General features: G+C 52.3%; 7 protein-coding genes across 7 annotated transcripts; 4 read left to right on the forward strand and 3 right to left on the reverse strand.

Moving 5' to 3' along the window:
- Positions 1 to 17: 17 nt before the first annotated feature.
- CC77DRAFT_946395 (vacuolar morphogenesis protein AvaB) lies at positions 18 to 3,497 on the reverse strand (the record flags this gene model as incomplete). The annotated part of the gene is made up of 6 exons (XM_018535080.1): positions 18 to 648; positions 706 to 814; positions 882 to 1,067; positions 1,137 to 1,379; positions 1,443 to 3,368; positions 3,416 to 3,497. 6 exons carry the CDS (start codon positions 3,495 to 3,497, stop codon positions 18 to 20), a joined length of 3,177 nt encoding a protein of 1,058 aa, XP_018380989.1.
- A 1,209-nt stretch (positions 3,498 to 4,706) lies between these two features.
- Positions 4,707 to 7,875, reverse strand: CC77DRAFT_450364 (hypothetical protein). Its single transcript, XM_018531738.1, has 3 exons — positions 7,783 to 7,875; positions 5,124 to 7,481; positions 4,707 to 5,016 (listed from the first exon to the last, which is right to left on the reverse strand). Exon 2 carries the CDS (start codon positions 7,450 to 7,452, stop codon positions 5,149 to 5,151), a length of 2,304 nt encoding a protein of 767 aa, XP_018380990.1. The 5' UTR covers positions 7,453 to 7,481; positions 7,783 to 7,875; the 3' UTR covers positions 4,707 to 5,016; positions 5,124 to 5,148.
- Positions 7,876 to 10,769: 2,894 nt separating this feature from the next.
- CC77DRAFT_1066054 (hypothetical protein) lies at positions 10,770 to 11,789 on the forward strand (the record flags this gene model as incomplete). The annotated part of the gene is made up of 1 exon (XM_018528863.1): positions 10,770 to 11,789. One exon carries the CDS (start codon positions 10,770 to 10,772, stop codon positions 11,787 to 11,789), a length of 1,020 nt encoding a protein of 339 aa, XP_018380991.1.
- Positions 11,790 to 13,280: 1,491 nt separating this feature from the next.
- On the reverse strand, positions 13,281 to 14,349 carry CC77DRAFT_450279 (acyl-CoA N-acyltransferase). The gene is made up of 2 exons (XM_018531736.1): positions 13,923 to 14,349; positions 13,281 to 13,813 (listed from the first exon to the last, which is right to left on the reverse strand). The coding sequence occupies exons 1-2, from the start codon at positions 14,126 to 14,128 to the stop codon at positions 13,402 to 13,404; spliced, it is 618 nt and encodes a 205-aa protein (XP_018380992.1). The 5' UTR covers positions 14,129 to 14,349; the 3' UTR covers positions 13,281 to 13,401.
- An 892-nt stretch (positions 14,350 to 15,241) lies between these two features.
- CC77DRAFT_450305 (hypothetical protein) lies at positions 15,242 to 16,153 on the forward strand. Its single transcript, XM_018531737.1, has 2 exons — positions 15,242 to 15,304; positions 15,357 to 16,153. Exon 2 carries the CDS (start codon positions 15,440 to 15,442, stop codon positions 15,974 to 15,976), a length of 537 nt encoding a protein of 178 aa, XP_018380993.1. The 5' UTR covers positions 15,242 to 15,304; positions 15,357 to 15,439; the 3' UTR covers positions 15,977 to 16,153.
- A 200-nt stretch (positions 16,154 to 16,353) lies between these two features.
- On the forward strand, positions 16,354 to 17,273 carry CC77DRAFT_1024932 (cutinase-domain-containing protein). Its single transcript, XM_018525967.1, has one exon. The coding sequence runs from the start codon at positions 16,386 to 16,388 to the stop codon at positions 17,139 to 17,141; it is 756 nt and encodes a 251-aa protein (XP_018380994.1). The 5' UTR covers positions 16,354 to 16,385; the 3' UTR covers positions 17,142 to 17,273.
- Positions 17,274 to 18,386: 1,113 nt separating this feature from the next.
- On the forward strand, positions 18,387 to 18,779 carry CC77DRAFT_914170 (hypothetical protein; the record flags this gene model as incomplete). Its single annotated transcript, XM_018533660.1, has 1 exon — positions 18,387 to 18,779. A coding segment is annotated over one exon (393 nt), but the record flags the coding sequence as incomplete, so codon positions are not given.
- Positions 18,780 to 19,103: the final 324 nt, after the last annotated feature.

Consider the following 19,103-nt stretch of genomic DNA (forward strand, 5'->3'; position numbering starts at 1 on the left):
ACTACAACTACGATTGCCTACCGCCATCCGCTTCCACCCACCCCACTCGCCGACCTCCTCCCCCCTCCCACACCACCGATCCCCAGCCCCACGCTCCCCCTCATACATCCCGAATGCACCACACTGTTATCTGGAAAGACACGAATCGCACTTCCACCAAACCTCTTATGGCACACCGCACAATGCCTATCCTCATCGATAACAACACGCCTATTCAACCCCCCAGGCACGCTCCTACCGTACATGTCCCTCTTACTCTCTGGGCCGAGCAACACGGCCGATTCCACAGCGACCTTTTCTACGCCGCGGAGCTGCGCGACTATCCTCTCTTCATTCAAGAGCGAGTTTGCATTTCGTATGCGCCCGAAGAAGTAGGATTCGAGGTCTTTGACGGGCAGAGTTGGGGGGATCAAATCCAGAGTAGTTGCTGCAGGCAGTCTTGCGCCATGTTTCGAGAGGAGGTCGAGAGCTGGGGGCCAGTTTGGTTGATGCGGCGGTGGGGGTTGCAGGTAGAGGGAGAGCAGGACGTGGTAGATGGATAGCTCCGTGTCTTCGATTGAGCCTCTTGTTGCTGGCGGGGATGGGGAGTGGGACAAGTTGGGCGAGGTGGGTGTGGTGGGTGGTGCCGTGTAGACCTGGTTGCAGTATCTATTGGTTGGCGGGTCAAATGGTTTGCTACCAAGAAGATTGGGTTAAGCGACTTACTCTTCAGCTTTTTGGTAGTCCTTCAATTGGAAGACATAGATTGCCAGGGCTTGCTTATGCGATCCCATTTTGCTCAGGACGATGGCTCGAGCTTCGTAGTAATCCGGATCTGTCACCATGTCAGTAAAGCTGTTCCTACTGTGATCTTCTTTCTTGTCGGAGATGATGATGCATACCATTCCCAGGCAACTGCTGAAACACCCTATACCGATTGTACTGCGCATTCCCCTTCTTCAGGAAAACCTCAAGCCTGTGCTTCCAATCCATCTTTTCCTCGTCGTTGTCAAACTCCCCACTTTTGAGTCTTTCCAGGAGTAAATCAACAAGTCTTTGATGAAAGTCCACGTTAAGATCGTTGAGCTCTTCGATGATATGTTCCAAGTATCTGACCGCAAGTCTTGTATCAATCTTTTGCAGAAACTCGAGGACACGGTCCCTCGGCAGCTCCTCCGCATTCTGTGTATCAGCGAGGAAGACTTCCATACCCAATTTCGGATCAATCCTCAGTGGCCATTCCGCGTATTCCAGGATAAGATCGATAAGCTCTGGTGGCAATGCTTGTAGATAGCCCACCGTCCTAGTCGGGCCTTGCAACTGTGGACTCACCTCTTCGTCCGCCTCGTTCTTGCCGAATTTCTCGAGAAGCTCCAGAGCTTGCCGATGCAATTTCTTGCCTAAACACACATGTACACAGTTAGTGTATGCATCACGAGCACTTGGAAAAGGACATTGCTTACCATGCAGGAAATCAATCAAATCGGCATACCGCCCCGTCTCGTACAATTTCTCCTGCACAACGTCTGGTTCGCAAAAGTTGGGGAGACGGAATAGAGAGCCTGCGACACTGGGATTCGCAATCATGTACGCGCGAAAGAGCGTTGTGTCGACGAGCTGGGCAACGTCAAGGAGCTTGGCTTTCCAGTCTATGGGAGACGTGAGGGAGGACTCTTCGATGAAAATGTGGAAGGGTGGTTTATCAGCTTCGAGCTGACTGCCACTGGGCGTAGGGAGAGGCTCCTTCAGATTACCATCCGTGTCTATATACCGTTTAATCTGGACGCGACATTGAGTAAGAAACGACTGTAACGCGCGAACAGAGTCTTTGAACTCTTTTTCACCGGCGGCGGGTTTATCTGGCTGGGAGGAGGGGTCTGTTGGTCTCTTCCGGATGCTGGCTGTTTCCATGGTGTCGTCTTTGGCCGAGTTGGTGCGTATGGAAGCCGTGTCCGAATCGACTTTCTTGTGTCCTCCAACGCCGAAACGACCCATCATTGAGCGGCCGATGGTAGCTACAGGCGCGGGTGTGCTTTCTTCTTGTTCTTTGGCGGGCTTCTCTCCGTTGGTTTCTTCCTCGTCGGCCACGCTTCCGTCGCCCTTTACGCTTTCTTCTGGCGCTAGATTGCCAGCGATGGATCGGGGGTACATTGCGATGACGCGCTCAGGCGGTGCTTTGGCGTCGACGAAGAGTTCCATGGCTTCACGGTACTTCTTCTGGTCGAACAAGGCCTGAGCTTTCAGGATTTGTATCTCCCGAACCCTCTCCTCTTTATCAAGGAGCAGAGTGTCTTCGAGCATTTTCAGCAGACTTAGCGACTCATCGTAGCGCCCATTGGCGACGAGCTCATCAATCTGTGTTTCGTAGCTCTGCGCTCCCATCCGCCATATACATCGATCGCTCGCAACGAGGAAACCCTTCCCGGCGTGGGCTAGACTGATGTTGGGCTGCGGCACGTGAAGGAAGCTGACGTTTGGTAGTGAGATCATCTGTAGCAAGTTCAGCGTATCCGGATTCCTGACTTCCAGACTGCCCTTGGACGGTGGCAGCAGTGTGAGCATATACGGGTACGAATACGCGATTGTCTCAGGGGCAGACTGCCAGGGCACTTGTCGTTTCTCGAGGGCATTTCCGTCTGTGTCGATGAACAGGCTGTTTACGTCCTTGGCCAGCAACAATTCGCCCTCTCCAAGTCGTGTCGCGAGGGGTTTGGGCACCCAACTTCCCATGCCCATGTATCCCATGCCTGACGACGAGACAGCGCCGAAACGTGCTCCGCCCTGGCTCCCATTCTCTGCCAGCGCGCCTGGCTTGATTATGTCTTGGACCTCCTGCGTCTCGATGTCAACCATGACGAAGCCGGGATCCATGCCAGCGACAATCTTTGTCCCTGTCGCCCACGTCAGGCTCTTGACAGAAGCAATGAGCGAGATCTCCACCGCGTCGCCCGTCAACTCCATGTCCTGCCATGTCCACAGTATGATCTTCCGCTTCACCGCCACAGCCAGGTGGCTCACAATGGATGGTATGCCCGTCGAAGGATCCTTGACGATGTTACTTGCCGCCGCAAAGGTAGTCGCACCCCGAGTCTTCTCTAGCTTCTCCTGCAGCTGGTACGTTTGTATATCGTGTATCGAGACATAGTTGTCCGAAAGCGAGACGAGGATATTCGCTTCTTTGATAATCGCCAGCTGTTGTATCGGTCGCCGGGAGAACTTCTCTTCTTCGCGTAGGAGATCGGCGGGTCTGGCTTTGGGTGCTGTTGGAGGCTCGCTTTCACCGTTGTGGTCGCCGTTCTGCTTGCGGTCGGCTTCTACATCCTCGATCTGGTCATTCACACGGTAGATGCGCAGAGCACCCGTGTTCAGGCCAACAAGTACACGGTCGCCTGGCTATGTTAGTACGCTTGAGATGCGATGCAGTCGGTTGCTGTACCGTATGCGAGGATGGACTCGATCCTCGACTTGTCGCGCGCCTTGAGCTCGACAATGGGCCGGGCAGTAAAGGCAGAGAGCATTGTGGCTATTGCGTCGACTTGGATATCATTTGGGCATGGTCGAGTCGCTATGCGACGGCTGCTGTGCCAAAGGGAAGCTCCATGGGTGTTGGCATGCGCCTGGAGCTCGGCGGTCCATCGTCATTGCCGCGGAGCTTTGGCCAGGGTCCAGCCACGTGCGCCACCCCAAGGCTTCCATAGCTACATGCTTCCACTATCAAACACACGAGTAGTCAGTCACGTTGGGCGTCGTCGTCTCGAGATCAGATGCTGTGCATTGATAATCTATCTAATCTACCTAAGGTGCTCGCCCGATTAATAGGCACTTCGAGCGAGTAACAGAATGAGAGTGGGTGTTGCTGGATGAGCGAGTGGGACTAACTTCAAACATACATGACTGTGCAATACAGGATAAGGGAAGATATTTGAATTTTTACCGGTGGCCCATCATGCGTTGTATCTCGGCAGGGCCATCTCCCTCATTTTCACACCCACTGACACACCACTCGAGTGGCTTCAAGCTTCTTTCAGGCCATCCAGCACCACCTCCTTCTCAGAAACGACTGGAATAACAGGTCCCGGGCGCAAAGCGCCTCACAGGATCAACTCAGGCGGCGGTTCTCTTCAGAGGAAAAGAACACAGCAAAAACCAACCCTTCATCCAAAGGGGACGAGGATGCTTCACCCGTACAAACAAACACAAAAATGTCGGCTTTCAACGTCAACATATCTTCCTTGTCTCCTCCCAACGCTCCTCGCATAATATTGGAAGGAAAGGAAAACAGGAGGAAAGCACAACGCTTGTTACCAATCAGCACATCAACCTCTCCACTTTCTACAGAAGTAGGAGAGGTGTGGCGAATGAGCGAGTCATATCCAACATATTGCCGGTTCATAACCCGCAACACAACACCACCCCCATTGCGGCCTTGAGCTCATGATCATTATGCACACCAAGAGGTCGCCTATGCAGCGCGCCAAGCGGGCAAGCCAACGGCGAGGCGGGGTGCGGCGGCGATACAGCGTCGAGGTGTGGAATGAAGAGCAAGGGAAACGGGGAGTAGGAGGGCGGGACAGAGGATCGGGCGTAAGGGACCTCGGGGACAGACATACTCAAGGAGATATACACAGACCTCATCATTTGATGGAAAGACATCTACAGACAGACACACACCACGTCTCGTGTAGCAGGGAGACGTGATGGAAAAGATGAAGATAGTCTGTCTGCAGAGCTTCACTGTCAAACTTGTAGCGATGAGGGGATATCAATCCAACACGCAGCCCGCAAGAGAGAGCAATGACACAAGACAAATAAACACAAAGAAAATTTACATAGTTGGAGTGTTGAAAGAAAAATGTAAAGAATCGAAACACCGACACATGCAAAAGCGGAGAAGCAAGCTTCATCAACGCAGTAAAACATGTGCCAAATTCCCTTCTCCAGAGAGCGTGTTATCGCATCATCGTGGAAGAAGGGAGAAGAAAAACTTCAAACGCAAGGTTCGGTCTGAGCAATTACGGCTCATCGCAGGTCGGTCAGGTTCGGTATAATTGTCTAGTAGTTGGGGCCAGTTCGTTGACCGGTTGACGCAGAAGGGCAAGCCCGAAAAAGGTCAGGTGGTCGACGGAACTGATCTTACTTGTAATATTCGACAAAATACGGATCGAAATCTTAGATGAACGGATTCCGCTGCTGTTTTTCCTGCGGATAGGGCGACTGAGCGTATTGATTAGGGTCTGAAAAAGGACCCGAGCGGTCATCAGCCGGTGAGGGGTCAGCAAGCTGACCATGGCTACTCGTACGAAGATGTCCTGGGCGAGCGGAATCGGTCACCGCGCGTGCGCCAACTTGGCCGACCTTCTCTGTTGCGGGCGTGATTTCATCGCCGCTGTGTTCGAATGTCGAGAAGGGACGGGGTGCGAGCGTGTAAGGCGCTGCTTTATTGACGTTATAGTCGTTGGGCACGTATTGCGGCGGCGCAGTGGTGGGGTAATCGACGCTGGCTTTGGGATCGCGGTCGAGAGCAGGGTTGACGACGTAAGGGTTGAGTCCGCGTTCTGGATCATCACGGCGGAAGAGATGCGTCGAAGCGTAGACAAGGCCACCGAGGGCAATGAAGAGCCACATGAGGACTAAGGCGGTGGAGATGAGCGCTTCGGTTTGAATACCACTCATCAGCTTGTCAATAACGCGTTCGACGGCTTCGGTAATCTCGTCCTTTGCTTTGCCGTTCGGATCAGCGAGTAGTTGGCTGGCAGAGTCTGAGTCGCCTTTCTCAGCAAGGGCGCCAAGAGAGAATGTGTCGTTTGCGACGCCAGGGAACTGGACATGCGCGTGCTCTTGGACCCAAGTGAGGCCAGATTGGAAGCTAGCGATCTTCAGGCCAATCAGGCAGTTGAGAACTTCCTTGATCGGGTCGTAAAGTACGGTGCCACCGAACGTGTCGTTGAGCGTGGTGCTCATCTGATCTACGAACGCGTTGAGGGTGTCGTTGACAGCCGTCGTACTGGTGTTCACCCAGCCGAAGATGTCGTCGTTAATCTTGCTGTCCAAGTCACCGACGGCGCCGTTGACGCCGTTAGACCATGACATGGACGCATTGTTGAGCGATGTAACGACTTTTCCGGCAAAGTCAGCGACTTGATCCGTGAGCTCTGGGGTCTTGTCTTCAATGGCTTTGAGCAAGAGATATTGACAAAAGCAGGCGAAAAGACCAGCGATGCCCAGAGAGATCAAGAACATCATGGGGATGGAGGTGGCATAGGCCCAGGCCCAGCGCATAACAGCTTGTCGACGAGCTGAGCCAAAGCGCCTCCCGAACCACAGGCCGATGCCAGAAGATGTTGGGCGGGACGCGAGATAGACGACGTCCATAGCCTCATGGCCCTCTCCAAAGAGAGCAGCACGTTCTTGCATCTTCCGGTAGCGGCGCATCTCCATCCACGCCATCGGAACGCAAACAAGGATGGCGGCGACAATGAGCACACCGAGAGCGATCTTGCGTGCGTTGTAAGCAAGCTCAATCAAGTCGTCAAAGAACGAATTGATAGAGTTGCCATCGGAGCAGAAGGTGAGTGCTTCCTTCTGCGGCACGGGAAGAACTGAGCGGTCGAACTCGAATGTGTCCATGCCGCGGATCAACTTCTTGACTTCCTCAAAAGGTAGGCGGATAATGGAGTCCGTAAAGTTTTGCACCTCTGCGAAAGTCGGGATGGACGAGTTGAGCTTCTGAAGACCCTCTGACATGTCAGGAGGCATCTCCAGCGCTTTGAGCTTCTTGATCTGATCGTCCAAATTGATGGTTGGCTTGTTGAATCCCGGAATATTGAAGTTGATTTTGTCCATGATGGAGTTGATGCCGTCAGAAACGGACTTGACGGCGTCGCCCATTTCGTCGGTAACGGAGTTGATGGTCTCGTCGAGTTGTTTGTTGATAGCTTCGCCAATTTCCACTGCGGCATGGAGACTGCCGCTGACAGCGAGGGTGATCAGGCAGAGGTAGGTTTGTGTCATCATGTGAATGACGAAGAGGATGATCTCTTCGACACCAGTGACACTCATTTCGAGCATTTGCATGAGGCCACTGACTGCCTTCTCAACCCCGGAAGCTGTCATTTCGTTGACGCCCTTGGACATGTAGTGGGGCATGGAAGCCATGGAGCTAGCAATGTTCTCAACTTGGGTGCAAGCACTGAGGGCTTCCCGACGGGCGGAAACCAGGCTTGAGTCGGTGCTTGCGATGGCGATGAGCAGTCGCACAAGGACTAGGAGCAGTAGAATCGTCCAGCGATTGATCCATATCTGTGAGAGCCTAGCTCGAAGGCCGAGGTATGGTTTGAAGTTTGGTGTCTGGTTTATTGTAGGTCGTGGTGCATCTTGCGGTGGGTAGTAGTCTCGCATCTCATGACTATCGCCAGCGGACATAGATGGAGGCACAGGTGGGAAGAGTTGCTGTTGGTTCGCGGAGGAAGCCATGGCGAAGATGTATGGCTGTGAAACGTGGTCTGGCCAGTGTATTAGAATCGGGGGTCGAAATCGGTGGTAGCTTCGTAAACAGGTGCGGTCGTAGAAGTAGGCCAGCTAGCTCATGAATGTCTCGCAGAAATAGGTTGCAACGTAGGAAAAGTATTAGGCGAGTATTGCAATGTGAAGACAATAGACAACAATAGGAAAACCCAACGCTCCGTACAATGCAATAAGAAAAGGTGATGTTGAAGCAGGCAAGGTGAAGGTGACTGAAGTGGAGAAGACGCTGTGAATATCTACTTCACAGCGACTAGGGTAAAATGAATGGATTTCACGTACCGCGAGGAAGCGAGGACCAGTTGCAGGCCTCTCCACCAGGTACCAATGATACCTCGAGAAGAGACCTGCACGACCAGATAGTTTCAGCAGGGCATACAAGATCGTGAGGCTCAAGTTAGAACACAGCGATTCTAGGAAAGGTGGTGGCCCGAATAGGCGCCCGCAGAAGTGGAGCAAGCCACTCCGGACCAGTCAGCCCGGTCAGCTAGAGAAAGCTCAAAACAAGGCGCTAGAACAGAAGGGATTGACAGCGTCTGTTATTCTGGGCCGGTTTGTCCTCGAGTGGTTGTCGCAAGTTGAGCCGGGTGTCCTTTGTTCCACGGCTTGCGCCCATTGGCATGCGATTTTCCCGCAGTCGAGCGAGGTAGGCGGATGCACTCCCTCGTGACGTGTGGGATCGTCGCAGGATGCTAAGGTTGTCGGGCGCAAGGGAACACGACCTCTGAACGTCGGTCGCTGGCAGAGGAGGTGCTCAAAGCTTCGGGAGATGCGCGACGCCGCCGTTATGTAGCAACGTCGCGCCGCACGGCTGTCTGAAAGGCCTGTGGCGCCGTCATGCCTTGATTTCTGCAGCTAGCGAAGACGTCATACCCAGTCCAGCCTTTTGCAGCCGTCAGAACAACAAACTTCACAACACCCGAGTTTTAACGGCAGCACACCATGGCTCACAAGAATGAAGTTCCATAGTAGTCCCCATAGTCAAGCTCAACGCCGTCAAACTTGAACTTGGACATGTCTGGACCGGGAATTTGTGTCAATGCTCGAGTTCTCGTATGCGTGGCTGCGGCGTAGCGCGCGCTGGTGTGGAGTAAGCGGCCTAACGCGTCGACCGCTGCTGTCCAATCAACCTTCCCTTCTTCTTGAGGCTCAAACACAGGTCGCCGTCGTCCCAACTTCATCCCCATTCTGTTTCGAAACATTTTCGCTGCATCAACGACAACAACGATTACCCGCTTTCCAACATCTGCAGTGACGATCGCCTGCATATATTGACACGAACATTCCCGCTTACGAACACGTCTTCCGTGTCCCACCTTCTCAGGGCTCAGAACAGCGGACTTGCCTAGGCATCACATTACGACCCGCCAGCATTGCCAACAGTTTCTGCATCTCATCGTGTTCTCAGTCGTTGCTATTTCTGTCCAGCAGGTCGCTGTGTTCATGGAACCGGCTGGCAAGTTGAGAACCTGATGTTGAAAGTGCGGATTGCCTAGGTAGCAGTCTGCACTGCTGAACCCACCTTATAGCGGTCCCAGAAGCCCACATCATCGAAGCTGTAGTCTAAAGGTCCTATCCCCTTCTCGCCAAGATGTTTCCATCCATGAGAGTATAAGTTCTGCGATGCATGTCTGTTGGTGAGATCCGTTGTGATCAACTCGCATCTTGGGCAGTAACTTCCTCATGTCAGTCGCAGTTGATGTCTTTCGAACGTGCTTTCCTTTCATGATCTGTCGATTGGGCTACAAAACAGTCCCTCGAGTCAAATTTCTAGCTCTCTTCTTCTTTTCACGTCATCATCTTTCCGTTTCCTCCGTTCCGTCTCTTGTCCATGGTTTTTGTCTGCTTATCATTTCCTCTACAGCGCTGGTCGCTGACCGTCATTCGTTCTCATCTATCATTCTCTGCGTTCGGATCCCCCCTTCGTTGCGAAGAGTGGTGAGGTGAACCTGAGCGTCCAGCACGTTCCTCGTCTGTCCGCTATAAGCTTGGGCGTCACCTCTGCAGTACGCTCGTGCAGGCCGTGCTCTGTGACGATAACTTCACCTACCCCACCGACCGACAATTACCTCTTATTTACGCACCCCACATTGCCCACTCGTTCACTGCTTTCGCGCCAAACTCTATCTGGAACCTCTTTTGCTCGGCTTTTGCATTCTCGGACGTGACGTGACTTTATTAACGAACCGCAATACAGATTAAGCTCTTCCGCTTTTCAAACGACTACAGCCTTTCAGAGCCCGCTCGAATATTTTCCTTCCGTATTTCCTCTTTCCATGTAATTCGAAGAACGCGCAGCCCAAAACATCGCATACAGTTTCAAGCATCACCATTCTTACAACATCGTAGCGCACCAACGTCTATCCACCGCTTAATTCACCGCCGGTTGAGCAGGTGGACACGTACCTGGGCCCTGTGACCGATATCGCAGGCTTCCACTGAGAGCACAATAGCTTCAATCGCACAACACGTATGTTTCTGTTCTCACTCTTCTATCATCACAAGGCAGGCCCTATGACCACTAAGACATTTGCCAGGCAGCTCTCAGCTCTACGATAAGACAACTTCATATCGCAAAACCTCTTCTAGTGAGGACATCGTTCAAAATCCTACTCAACTGAACGATTTCTTTTCTAGTAAGCTTTTACATACAACCAGTCAACTATATCGCCCTCGCTCACTTTGAAGTCTAGCCTTCAAGCAGTCTGACACCTTGTCGTGTTATTGGCTATCTCATAGACCCCGCATTTGCGAGGCCCAGATTATCAGGTAGGTGACAGAATCACATTGCATATCCGCTCAGTGTTCCTCGGAGGCGGTGTCGAATTAAGGATTTTGCTATTGGTTCTCTTCGTAATGATGGAAACACCCGCGCTATCTATCTCACCCTGCGAACCATGTGTTCGGGCAGCAAATTCGTGTCGATCGCAATGGTGCAAGCGGTGACACGGTTGCCCCGATGTGTTCCAGCGCACTGGTAGTGGATCATTGCTAATTGATATGCACGCATAGTTGAGAAGATCGACACCATCCTGGTGCCTTGCTCCCGCTTGGACCTTTACCGCTGTCAACTTTTGGGTATATCAGACTTGAACATCACAGCCTCAACACTTGCCCTTCTCCACTACATCGGACAAGTCTCCCGTACGTTACATACTCACGCAAAGTCGAAAAGCGTCCTTCCTTACCTTCAAGGGTGTGAACGCATTGCGTAGTCTCCGCTTCATTCTCTCAACACTCACATCAGAATTCGCTCGATGCCACCTTCGATGGCCGATCCTATCGAAGTTGCAACTGGCGCCTCAGTCGCGACCCCTCGCAAACCTCAGCCACCTATCGCAGCGGGCGACGGAACCACGTCTCCAAAGACCGATACTAGTGGTGACACCCTTCATGATGATGAGAGCTCTGACGTTCGCTCCAGCAGCAACAGTCTCCCAACTCCCAGTAGTCCCATCAGCCCAGGGAGCCTCAATTTCGGTAGCCTGGCTATCACCGGTGGTGGTGTCGAGCTCCGCAAGAACAGCGTAGAACGTTACAACGACCCCTTCGAGCGCATGCAGAAGCAACACAACGAGTCAGGCACCTATCGTTCCCCAGTTCGTGACTTCCGTGGCAATCGCCAGCTAGATGCTCCCTACGGCGTTCGTGGCGGAGGCTTTCGCCAGTCGCGAACCTGGGTGTCTCCAGACGCGCAAGTGCAGCAGGAATTTCTTATGGTTCGCAACGCCATGCGCCGTCTATTCAGAAACTCCGACGTTGCCAAGTGGAAGCTCAGTGATTACGTTGCCCACAAGGAAGCGATGTTAGCATCGCAGGCGAGCAAGCTTGCCACCAAGGTTCAGAACAAGGAAGACGCCCGAGCTATCCTAGCTCCGATCCCAGGAGATATTCAGAAGGTCCTCAATAGATGCGGTATCGAAGGCAACTTCGAAGACGTTGGAAACTACGGTCGCGCTCTCGGTGAGCAGACTATCTGGTGCAACGACTGGCAGAATGGTAAGGATGAGATCGCGCCCTGGCCTTCCATGGCGGAGATGAAGTGGGAGGGTGATGATCGAGCCAAGACTGGTGTTGGTCGCTTCCTTCCTCTTCCCCGTGAGGAGGGTCCTCCCGGCCTCATGTGGAACCAGCTCCCTGTTATCGAGCAGTATCCCATCGACCAGGTTTGCAAGATCCCTACCATGGAAGACGTCTACCTCCCTGTCGACTACAAGATCGAAGAAGACCACGAGTACCTCTGGAGTAAAGAGCTGGAGAAGGATATTGAAGCTTTCCTTGAGTCGTAGCGACTTTCCCTCTCCCACGCACTAGACTTCCGACTACGATATGACATTCTCACTTCTACATGAAGGTCTGCAGGTCAGCTTCCATCTTCGGCAACTCCCGGTTACGCATCGATTTGGCTCACGCCCAAACTTGCAATGTGACTACTAGTCATCACAACTGTCACTGACATATCTGTGGCCAAGTCGATCTTCCTTCCGGCAGAACTGGGGACGGTTTGCCGTTGTTGACTTTCTGTATGGGATATCCTGGAGTTCCCTGCGTCTTTGACTTGCGTTTTGACGTATAGATGATCCGACACGATCCGACACGAGCACACAGCCTTTGCGAATGCCCTCTTGCATCACCTTTTGATACCCCGACTACTGCTGCTTACGACGCTGGGTTGCACTCAAACGGAGCGGCCTCTATGGAATACGCAGCATGGATTCATGTTCACTGATAGCGTTACTTTGCTTTTTTCTTTCTTGGGTCATAACAAAATGGAAGCGTGGTGGAGATGCGGTCTGATGCTGGAGCTTAATGCGTTCGGTTTCATTGCTTTGGTGTGTTTTGAAGATCCCATGTCCTAGTTACTCTCCTCTACAAAAGAAAGAAGTTCCTTCAACAGCCTTGCCATGTCTCCAGTACGTGATACCATAACCAGAACACCATCCTCCGAACATCGGCCTCGTCTCGAATTACCATGATGATTCATGTCGTTGCTACTCAGTCTTGCAAACGCATCCGCCTAGGTCTAGGTCTCCGTCCCAATATCCTTAGATCACATCGCAAAATGTTCCGACCGCCGTTTGCACTGCTGGCAGATTGCGGACAATACCGCACCAAGTACCACGGTGACGTTCCTGAGATCATGATTGCACCACCCGTCATTGGACATCGCCTCCTTTTAGCCAGATTCGACCAAGTCCACATGCCACCATTTCCTCGGAGACCTTCAGCTTTCCCCGAATCGCAGTATACGTTAAACCCAAAAATGCCCTACTCTTACACAGCGATCACGCCGTAAGGCTAGGAATCGAAGCTGCAAGCTGCGCAAACTAGTTTTGTCGAATGAGTATCCATGGCGAGATCATGTGCCTGATGGTACGGTGATGATGACTACAGCCGTGGACAACGCGGCTGCTTTGGGATCTTTGGGATTTGGGATGGGATTCGAGATGGGACTTGACATGGGGCTTGACATGCTGTTCGTGCTTATCTCCAATCGTGGGGTGAGGCTGACCGTAGAGATTTCGAGCTGACGTGATGACAAAGAGCGAACACTCTGCAAGAAGGAGAGGAAATATCGTATGGTTGATATCAAGCGAGCTCGCATACTTCATATACAACCCACCATGGCCACGATACAAGTTTCGCGCTTCTCCTTGCATCACGCTTCCAACCTAGACCGCACCATAGCGCCACAAGAAGTATATTCGCCTCATCGGGTGCCTTACCGCGAGGCGCCCATCATCCGCTAACCCAAACCCGGCGGCGATCATGCTTCCCTGCCAACACATCACCGCATCTTACAAGATCGATTGCACAAGGGTAATCTTCCCACCGCATACCAATCTCTTGCGCATAGATACCTCGAAGCTGACTAGACCATTTTCTCTTAACAGCCTCGCCTTACGCCACCAAATCCTTCGTCATATGTAAGATCTTGATTCCCTCCCCATTAGGACACTTGACCACATCCACTCTCCCACTCCTCACATACCCACATCTTTCGTACAATGCAACTCCACTCAATGTCGCCCCCATTTCCAACCGGGTGAAACCGTCTGTCTCACCTCTCTTCCCTTCACGCGCCCGCGCCTCACAGTACCGCATCATCATGGTACCCAGACCCCTGCGCGCATACTCTGGAGACGTGAAAATCGCACGGATACTTGCACGGTCAATAGCCGGATCACGCTTCTCTGGCATACGCAGAGGAGAGGGTGCAGAATCTCCGCCGTACAGCGTCTTACGAAAGGACCACCCGCCACAAGCACAGATTGTGGTTGGTGAGTTGATAGGGTGAAGGATGTAGTACGTCCTGTATTCACATGATTAACTATGGTCCCTTTTGGTATCGTTTGGTATCGGCTTCCGGCTCGTTGATGACGGACGCCTTATGTCCACAAATGTTGAGGTTCGGTACTTACTGGTCTGCTATCAAAACGGAATCGGGGCCAAAGAGGTAGCCTATTGAGCCATCGAGCTCGGCTTGACTGTAATACCCTTTTCCTAGGCCGCGGAGAGAAGAACCGATCATTTTCTGGAGAGCAGGTATGTCGGTGGGGGTAGCGGGTCGGAAAGTGTATTGGCGCGTTGCTTCCTGGGCTTTTGCATCGGCGATAGGATCGTGCATCTTGATGGATGGAGTTCAAGTTGTCTTCTTCTTCTTTTCCTTCAAAGTTTGGTATAACTTTGTGTATCTTTCTTGTCTGATATTATACAGGTACCTGGGTACCATGGTCGTCGTCCTATTCGGCCCAATCATACGCTATCGTTATCGCAAGGCTTGGAGGCTCTGCTTCCCGACGGAAACCATCCCTGCTCACAAAGGTGGGCAGCTTCGTATCATCGCGGGGTCGATAACGCCTATCCATGTTTTCATCGGCCATAAATCAGAATGCGAAGGTGTACATAGTATGTGTCTTGTCGTTGCCGCGCATCTCGTAAAGTTTACTGGATGGCGCGCTTTGACCACCGGTTGATGTCATGGCCCTGAGGTCCCTGTCTTCGGTACCCTAGATCTCCTTTCTTTCGACAACGCGCCGCGTTCTTGGAGCTACGTGCAACCCAGTCGGCATGATTGGGAACTGTACAATCAAAACCATGAGGGGGTTGATGCAAAGGTTGCAAGGAATTGTCTCAAGAGCAGCAACAGCAGCTTGGGTTTTGCGTTTAGGCAGAAATCGGTCTGGAGAAGCGAACGCGAGAATCGCTGTGTCCATCACAATCGACCACCTTTCCTATTCGGGTCATATTGACAAAACCTCAGGCATAGAACGACTCGTCGGCAGATGCAAGGCTGAAGTTCGAAACGATCGCGCCGCTCCATGCGAGTCATCCCGCCCTGCCGGGTGCTGCGGATGAACGAGGTTACAGAGCAATCATGGGCCAGCCAATTCCTAGGATTTCAGCATTAACGTCGTACAATGACTGAGGTTGTACCTATGCTTTTTACTTCCAAGGCTTCTCGAAAAACCCGTGCACAGAAGGGTGCAAGGAATCGGCTCGTATACGCAGGCTGCATAGGCGATCAGTAAATCAGTACGTCGCGGACGGGCTATACTTGCAATGTCTGAAGCGTGCGGACAACAGACTGCCATCAGCGTAGGCGAAGTTCGCCGTACTTACTCGACCGGAGAGCATCGCGTACACCAAACACGTTCGTTTATTGGAGTACCTTCGCGAACAGATTCCTCCATTGGCCAGATGTTGCGATCAAAGACATCATGGCATGGTTCCCAGGTTCGGAGATTTCCACTCACAACGGTGAACATGCGATGTTGGTGTTGCCAGTGTCTGACCATCTTTGGTGCGCTTGCTTTTTGCATCACGTCCCGAGCTGAAACGGCTAAGAGCGTCAGGCGCATGTAGTCAAAACTAAATTAGCACACGGTCCATAGCGGGACGCACCCGTCACGTCGATCAACCCTATACCACGTTGTGAATGTACGAAAGCTTATTTCCGCTCGAAAGCGTTCTTAGAGACGGGCATAATTCCCGTATACTCGTCAGTGTGGTACTGTCCAAAATGCTCCCCTTTTCCGGACTACACGCTTGCATGATACCAGGCTCGACTCTTGCATTGCTTGCGATGGAGTCATTCCGTCATTTCGAGACAGCCGTTCTCTTGTCAGCTCAACTTCTTACACTGACAGGTCGTAGACAGACGTCGCTATGGCCAATGATCAGCAATGTTGTCTACAACATACCGAGGCACGGCAGGCACGTTGCGGACGCACTAGGAACACCCTCGCGCGAGTCGCTGCCCTGTAGCAGGATCAGCCAGGGTAGCCAAAAAGTAAGGTCCAAGCGCATTGACGGTGAGAGTGTTTTTTCGGTAGTCGGATCACCTTCAGGTCCTAAGTGGCTAATTCCGTACGTTGTTTGGGGCGCAGAGGCTCAACGATGGACTACTATCCCTCCATACCCCATCTCCACCATGCCTCTCGGAGAACGCAACCAACTTGGCATCGCTTGGTAGCAGTTCCATGACACTGGACTTCCCTCCTGGCAATACATTGACACGGAATGGGCCAATCGTATCTCTAGTTGACGAATACCTTCCTCGGCTGCTCTCTCAGTTGGCGGTTGTTTCCGCTTGATCAATGAGTCCAATGATACCTTGGCAACGCCTTGGGCAATGCCCTTGCTCGCATACCTGATCATCGTCATGGCTAGACGAGCTTGGTTCCAAGTCTGGCCGAACGACATAGGATTATAAGAAGGTAGGACGCCAGCCTCAGTTGAAAATCATCAGTCAACACTGTCACCAACACTACAGGCCCGGTGCTTACATTCGCTACTATCTTCTTCGCTTCTTCTTCACATTATTGTCAATATCAGACATACTTTCCACCACACTTTACACCACACTTTCAACAAACAACACCATGCACGCCCAATCCATCCTCGTTGCTGCCCTTGCTGGCTTTGCCGCTACCGCCCCTCTGGAAAGCCGCCAGCTCTTCGGTGGCACCGGTTCCAGCTCGAGTGAGTTCAGCCGAGGTGGATGCAGAGATATTCTCTTCGCATTCGCCCGTGGCTCCACCGAGATCGGCAACATGGGAACCGTAGTCGGCCCTCCTACCTCTGACGGCCTCAAGAAAGAGTTCGGTCAAGATGCAGTCGCCACTGAAGGCATTCCCTATGCCGCCTCAATCGGCACCAATGTCCTCCCCGGCGGCACCGACACACGCTCCAAGAACCTCCTCAAGGACACTCTCAACAGCATGGCCCAGAAGTGCCCAGACTCCGTTATCGTATCCTCGGGCTACAGTCAAGGTGCTGCTGTCAACCACCGCGCTATCGAGGAGCTCGACGCTGCTGTCATGGACCAAATCGCTGGCGTTGTTACCTACGGTGACACACAGAAGCTTCAGGACCGCGACCAAATCCCCAACTTCCCCAAGGAGAAGGTCAAGATCATCTGCCAGCCTGGTGACGCCGTCTGCCTGGGTACGCTGAGCGTCTTGCCTGCTCACTTGACATACGGTGTTAGGGCGAACGAGGGTGTTGAATTCTTGGTCCAGCAGATCAAGGGTGCGCAGGCAAAGATCAAGGCTAGGAATACGAAGCGCGAGGCTGAGAAGGCAGCTGCCGCTGTTGAGGATGTTGTCAAGCGTGTTGCTAAGGAGATTGCGGCATAAGTCGAGTCTTTCGGTTTGGGTGCGATATCTGGATACTTGTGTGGCTGGATCACTTTGTTCTTATCCGGTCGCGTGGGAATCTCATGACCTTTTTTTCTTTACTCTCTTTCACACTCTTTGGTTACGTGTTTTACATCTTACGAATCTATCGAATTGGGCCCAATACGTACCTCGTGCATCGTGCGTTTCATTAATAAGTGATTTTTGTTCTTGAGTTTTCACGGCGGCAAGGAACCTAGTCCACGGAAAGCGCAAAGGACTTGTCCGACGATGAAGAGCCTGAAGGACAAAATTGTAATGACGAGTCTATTTCTCTAAGGGCTTCGGTTAAACTTGCCTCAACTTGACTATTTCCTGAATTGGCAACTACTGAAAAGGTGTTGATTGTACCCCCATCGACTGCGCTGCGCTTCCCCGATCAGGCCCCACAGTAGGCACCCCACCCCGCCTTGGATGAATCGCCGCAGCAACTTTGGGCGTCTATCATAGGCAGATAGCTTCTTCCAGGCTTAATGCACAACAGAGAGGATATGCGTGTCTATTTCATGAAGCTTACAGCACGTTTCCCCGGACTGTTGTCTAACCCCCGCTCGCCGTTCTCCCTTAAGCATCAGGAGTACAACGACTAACGCCCAATACATTTAACACTGCAAATAGGAAAGCACGTCAGCAGCAAACGTCTCCGTCCATACTCATGCAGACAGAAAAAACCGCGGTATCAGGAGCCAATGCCTAATACTCTATCAAACCAAGCTGCTGCTGCTCGCTGCTACCCCGCTGTCCAGTCGTAAGTTTCCGTGGTCACGCCGCACAACGTGCCTGCTAGCCTTGTACACGTGTCAGAGATGGAGTAGAGTAGGGAACTGCCGTTGCACAAGGCATGACCATATATTGAATACTTTCTTCACCCATTCACATCGAGCCCCGTTACACCATCACGCAGTGAGCTGGAAGCGGCCTTTGGAACCACCCGGTAGACGACCGAGTCACCAATCAACATGTTACACTACGTTTCACAGTATGAGGAATGATTTGAGCGAGACTAGGCAGTCTTACTACGGTGGAGTTACGCAGTAGTTCGCGGATCGTCATTCGCTGGGCAGGTAGCTGTTCTAACCAACAGAGCATACAAACCATTTTACGTTCAGCACATCAAGACAACTTACTTTACCACTCCTCAACAAGCCTACGCTATCTACCCACTCCGTGAATGTCAACACCACCAATATGCCTTCTTCCCCACCTCCATCTCCAGAAGAAGCTGCTCGTCGCCAAAACGAGGCCCGCGCCGCCGTAACCGCATCCCTGCTCTCCGTCGGCGCCAGCGTTGACAATGAAATGCGCACGCGAACAGCGGACCTACACGCCAATTCGGCTGCTATATCCAAGCAAGAAAAGGAGCTGGCGAAGCAGACGGCGGCGCTCGCGAAACAAACGGCCGAGTGGGATAAGTTGCTACAAGGGGGCACAAAGAAGTTGAATGAGGTGGGGGATATTCAGAATTGGGCGGAGATGATTGAGAGGGACCTGTTGGTGCTGGAGGAGACTGTCAGGTTGGTTGATGATGGGAAGGCAGAGGATAGGAGGAATGGGGGTGGGGAGAGGAGGGAAGAGAATGCGAGTGGGACGAGTGGGTGGTTTCGCAGGTAGGCTTGGGAGGTATCGTTGTGTTTTGCTGACCTGTGGTGGATGATCGAGCTGTTGTACTGGCAGTCTTGCCGAGGCTTTTCTTGTGACTTATGATTTGATATCGAGTAATATATAATACCATTTCACCTACCGTCTCTGTGTCGTGGATGTAATGCTTTCTGGTGGTGCAAGTGCTTGGTCGTGATATCCTTGGATATCCGCTAGCTAAGCTCATGCTTGATGGTACAAGGAGATAGTGTTATCGTCCCGTGAATGTCGTAGCCCGCCCCAGCGCATTCATGATCGTCATATCGTCCGAAGAGTCACTGACGA

The sequence above is a fragment of the Alternaria alternata genome, assembly GCF_001642055.1.
Source record: "Alternaria alternata strain SRC1lrK2f unplaced genomic scaffold CC77scaffold_25, whole genome shotgun sequence".
NCBI lineage: Eukaryota > Fungi > Ascomycota > Dothideomycetes > Pleosporales > Pleosporaceae > Alternaria > Alternaria alternata.

Excerpts from the sequence above, each read along its gene's own strand:
- CC77DRAFT_450364 (XM_018531738.1), bottom strand. The coding sequence starts at position 7,452 with ATGGCTTCCTCCGCGAACCAACAGCAACTCTTCCCACCTGTGCCTCCA.
- CC77DRAFT_450279 (XM_018531736.1), bottom strand. The coding sequence starts at position 14,128 with ATGCACGATCCTATCGCCGATGCAAAAGCCCAGGAAGCAACGCGCCAA. Across the intron at positions 13,814-13,922 it reads TCCGTTTTGATAGCAGACCA|GACGTACTACATCCTTCACC; the intron begins GTAAGTACCGAA and ends ATGTGAATACAG.
- CC77DRAFT_450305 (XM_018531737.1), top strand. The coding sequence starts at position 15,440 with ATGTACGAAAGCTTATTTCCGCTCGAAAGCGTTCTTAGAGACGGGCAT.
- CC77DRAFT_1024932 (XM_018525967.1), top strand. The coding sequence starts at position 16,386 with ATGCACGCCCAATCCATCCTCGTTGCTGCCCTTGCTGGCTTTGCCGCT.